Source organism: Morone saxatilis, unplaced genomic scaffold, assembly GCF_004916995.1.
Source record: "Morone saxatilis isolate NCDOM2014 unplaced genomic scaffold, NCSU_SB_2.0 Contig23, whole genome shotgun sequence".
NCBI classification, from domain to species: Eukaryota; Metazoa; Chordata; class Actinopteri; family Moronidae; genus Morone; species Morone saxatilis.
The window spans coordinates 20,970,521-20,975,432 of record NW_023339796.1 but is presented as its reverse complement, the minus strand read 5'-3'; the positions used below and the strand labels follow the sequence as shown (position 1 = coordinate 20,975,432).

Here is a 4,912-nt window from a genome sequence, read left to right as displayed (position 1 = left end):
GATCAGTTTAAGGTTGAGGTAAGGCATGTCAGGACCTAACATAACTTACATAACCCATCAGAGCTACAAGTATAGAAATAGAAGTAATACATTTATTTACCTCAATTTATTGATTTATTCATTTATTTCATCCCTGCCGCTGTCAGACTCTAAAACACCTGATCAATGTTGTAGTTTCTGTTTTTCAAATTACCACCATACCAGCTTTACCACTTTACCATAGTTTTTTTATATCTGTATTTATTTATTTCACGTAAATGCTGCTGTGACAAGGGGATTTCTACGTTGTGGGATTAATAAAGTAATACAACAACAAGAAATCATTGAATATTTGAAGCCGTGGTCAGAGATGGAGATAGTTTCCGTACAATATTCATAAAATTCAACACAGCAACGCCATCTAGTGCATCCGTAGGGAGGCTCTTCAGCCTGGGCAGTTTCGTGCTGACTCAAAGGAGGAACAGGTTGTCCAATAAAGGATTTGAGAGACTCCTCCTCATGAGGTACAACCACTGCTTTATGATAAACATGTCAAATACGCTGGACTAGGCAACTATAAAACCATAGTTTGGTGAGAGAGCGACTTTGTTTGAGTGAGTTTGGTTTGTTCAAGTAGTGTAACTTTGTATAGGGACTAATTAAGTAAATGCATTAGTTTTTAAAAAACGGTAATGTCTAATATCGAGTAAGGACCCCAACAATCAGATTTCAGCACAAGGCTTATTCAACAGAATTTGGCTTTGTGGAATCATACTTTTATACAGTTGGTAGGCTACTCACATAGATCATCCATGCTGCATAACGTTCTTTAAGGTTAAACAGCACAGCTGGTTCATGGAGGAAGGTCAACATGGCCATGTCCTCGATCTTGTCAAACTTTGGAGGATTCTGTTGCAGAATCTGGGAGTCTTTAACAGTCACAGTCTAGGGGGAAATTGATTAATATGTAATGGTCACATACATTTCACCTCGAAATATTATTTTTATGATTGAGTAAACATTCAGACAGTTTCTGTTGTTTTTTTGACATGTGCTACCCTGTTATCATCAACATTGCTTGTTTAACATTGCAAAGCGTGCCACACATTGTTATTGCCAGATGGCAGTAATGACTCGTTTCATCACTCAGCTGCTCAGTGGAGTGACTGGAGACACTTTAACTGCAATAGTAGTCAGGCTCCTATTTGATCTTGCACATACACTCACTCAAGGATAGAGGCTTTAAATCAGTCATAGATTTACACTCAGATTAGCACTTGCACCCAGACAAGGACTTCCACATAGACTCACACTCACATGTAATGTGTTTCCTGTGCTGCTTTAACTGACCCTGGTGGCTGTAGTGAGTTAATTAAAATGACTAAATGGATCCAGTAATTCTTCTGGGACTGACTGGTTTCAAGTGCACTGAAGGATGAAGTGGAGCAGTCTCTGGACAGTGCTCATCATTTGGCATGCTAGGTAGATTCAGGCATTGGCAAATTGTGATTTTATTAATTCATACACATTTTGGGAGTCTTACATAACTTTTGTTTCTACCAGTTTACAAACTCTGTCCATAGCCTGCCTTGTACTTCTGATTATTCCCTAATTATTACATTTGCTCTATGCTTACACTTATTTTTGTTCAAGGAGATTTGTTAAGATGTTAAGGTCAGGCTTTAGGTTCATAGTAATGTTATTATTGCAACTACAGTATGACAAAAACACCATATGTGATGTAATACAAACTAAATGTCTGACTGGTAAAATGTAACCACTGACCTTCCCATGCTGTGTCTCAACAGTGACCTTGTCCCCATCTCGGCTGGTGATGGTTGCCTTCACAAACTCTTCCACTGGATCCGGGACAAAGCATTCCTTCTTTATGTCGAAGGGACGTGTGGACGCCTCCATGCGCTCCTTGTCCGACTTCCTCAGATACGAGGCAGCCGCCCCAAACACAGACATCTCTGCATCCCCCATGGCTGCAATAATGTACATACAGATAATAGTGATTGATAAATCTGATACATCACCTTAATAACTGTATTATAATACTTTCCAACTATTGTCTTTTAGGTATTTACAAATTTATCTCTGTCTTCTACATATTACATCAATCTTTAACTCTATAATATGAATTGCTATGAAAACATTAGGAAAGCATCATTTACCGGTGGGTTCGACTCAGATGACAGGTGAGCTCAGAGTACAAGTCAGTGATCCACCTGAAGTTGGCAGAGAAAACTGTTAGTAGTTTAAGTTGAAAAAGGTCTGAATCACAGTATCTTACTCACGTCAACATTGGTGGAATTAACATTCTTACTTGTATTAATCTAGTTAGTTCAAATATATTTGAAAAAGATATTTTAATTTGGTGTGGGATAAAATGTTAAAAAAGCACACCTTCCCATCACCTCTATTTTGTTAAATGAGATTATATTTAGATATATTAGTATATATTATTTAGTTTAGACCATGGAAAATGCACTATGAGAAACATAATACAAAACACAACTAGTTGTTCAGACTTACAGAGGCCAGGTGAAGAGGAAGCAACTGCTAGACCTGCAGGGAAGGCAGGGATCAAATATATAACCCCAAAAAACCCTGCCTTACAAGGCCAAGGGCACCACCCTGACCTGCTAACTACCACACACACATACACACACACACACACACAACAGGTACAATCCTCACATACACCCCCCTCTCCCCTCACACACACACATTGTGGTAATCGCCATCACTTTCATCACTGATGACAGGGCTCTCTATGACTCTCATGATGTCTGGCTGCCCTCTATGCTCACATCCAAATAATGTGATTTATCGGGAGCAGCGCCAGGAACTTTCTCCTGCATAACTCATGTGTGAGTCACCCAAGCACGGCCTCTCTATCTCTAATTCTACCACGCTTTTTCAATTATTTTTCCAAGCGAGGAGGGGTTATGGACAGAAACCAGAATCTGTTTATTGCCAGTGAGGAGGAGCAGAGAGGGGCGGAGTGTAACAAGAAAGGGATGAATTTCTACCTAGGTCAAAAATAACATTACCTGTCAGTATCATTTATATCCACATGTCTTCAATTTATTTATTGATCTGGCTGCTGCACACTAATGACCACAGTGTGGTACGTGGTTTGTGTGCAACTGTGACCAGTGGGGTCAGATAGGATACATTTCTTTGCTCTGAAAAAAAGGCAAAAAAAAATTAATTATTCGCAAATAAGAACAGTAGGAGGAACTGCTGTCATTCTCTACTAAGAGTATAGTAAGTGTAAATATTCTTGAATAGATGATAATTAAAATTCTCTTAGTTCATAGTCTCAGTTTCTTCAAGGTGCATACAATAATTGTATTATAACCGAGCATCCTGGGTTCACCTAACTGTATAAACATAATAAGGAAACAATAAACGGGACAATAAGTCCAGACTTTTCCATTTAAACACTGTTATTAATTTAGAACATTCTGAACACACCACACACAATAAACCCTACCTACCCCTCCCCTCACAAACAGAGTTGAATCTTACTTGATCATATGCTCATAGGCTGTAGGAAGCTCAGTGTAGAAAGAGGAAGACTAAAGGACAAGGACTGAAGAACAAGACTGCAAAATGAGCTTGCTTCTCCAGGGGATAGGTGCCAGGTATTTAGAAGGAGCTGATAGAGCTGTGTGTTCAAAATAGTTTAACATGGGTATGACAATCCAGATTCTGAGTGTTGATTCTATGTGTGATGGGTTATTGAAAATGCACTCTACATGTAATTCATGTTATGTGTATTCAGTGCTGTTATGCTGCCACAGCCACATGGAGCATACCCAAGAGCAGAGCAATCCTGTCAAGTCAACACTTTAAGTTGCTAAGCTTGGTAAAACAGCTACAGATGAGTGGTAATTTCAAGAAAAACAATACAAACGTCCTAGTCTCTGAAACTCCCTTCATTCTCCCACCCTAACTTATTTACGTAATTTTCTTTCTTATCAAACCATTCAATGACCCCTCGTGTCCTGTATGAAAGCATCTGCATTTGTCACGTTTCTCCACTCATTCATTCAAGTTTTTCCTTTAATTTGTCATCCTGATTTAGTCATGGTCTGTTTGTAAGCACCCCAGAGGATCTTTATTTTTCAACTGATTCCCACTGGGGGCTTATTTGCAATGTCCTTATATTGCTGTCCATTCCATGCTACTATTATTATTGCAGTGTGGACAAACTCCAGCAGCAACACCATACCATGTCAGAATTTATATCCACAGTTGCTGACTCGTGCTAATTGGCTTTCAGATCACTCCTCCCGTAATGATAGCAGGGTTAAGTAGTTAGGTGATACCTGTAAATTAACACCCTCATTACAACATGCTTAGCACAGCTAGGCTTTAGGTCTAATTTATATACTGAAGGCTTGTCAAGTGACGTGGTTGGCATCCTCTCAGCAACCACTACTGACACTTAAATGACAGCTTTGTCATGACCTCCTGCATGTAGCCCTATAGGCTGTTGAAATACAGCTGACACAGATGGACAGACTTTGAAGAAATGAATACTGAGTGATGAAAATTTTAAACTCTCTGCAGACAGATTAATCACAGACACATCAGCCTGTCAAGAACATTTGTTTCAAATGTTATCACTCGCAACTACATTTATGTTACCTACAGTACCTCTGAAGTAAGGTTTGATAAGGTTTAAGGATAAATAACCCATGTGACCAGAGAGTCGAGGATCCATTCTTCATCTTATATCTGTTACAGGATGGATATTGTCCCTTCCAGTTCTGAGATTTTCTGGGTCTGTCGCATCCGGGTGGTAAGGTGAGTGGAGGTATGGTTTATGGTGGTGGTCGCTGTGGAACAAGAAACAGCTATAGGAGCAAGCAGTGGGAGCGTGTCTATGTTCCCCGGGTCCTATGTTCCCCAGGTT

General features: G+C 39.6%; 1 protein-coding gene across 1 annotated transcript in view; it reads right to left on the bottom strand.

The window, feature by feature from the left end:
• The window catches only part of LOC118334833 (myosin-7-like), a 27,165-nt gene extending 25,198 nt beyond the window's left edge, over nt 1-1,967 (bottom strand). The window contains 2 exon segments of the mRNA XM_035670907.1: nt 763-924; nt 1,765-1,967. Of these exon segments, the coding sequence (XP_035526800.1) occupies nt 763-924; nt 1,765-1,965 (363 nt within the window). The 5' untranslated portion in view covers nt 1,966-1,967.
• Nucleotides 1,968-4,912: the final 2,945 nt, after the last annotated feature.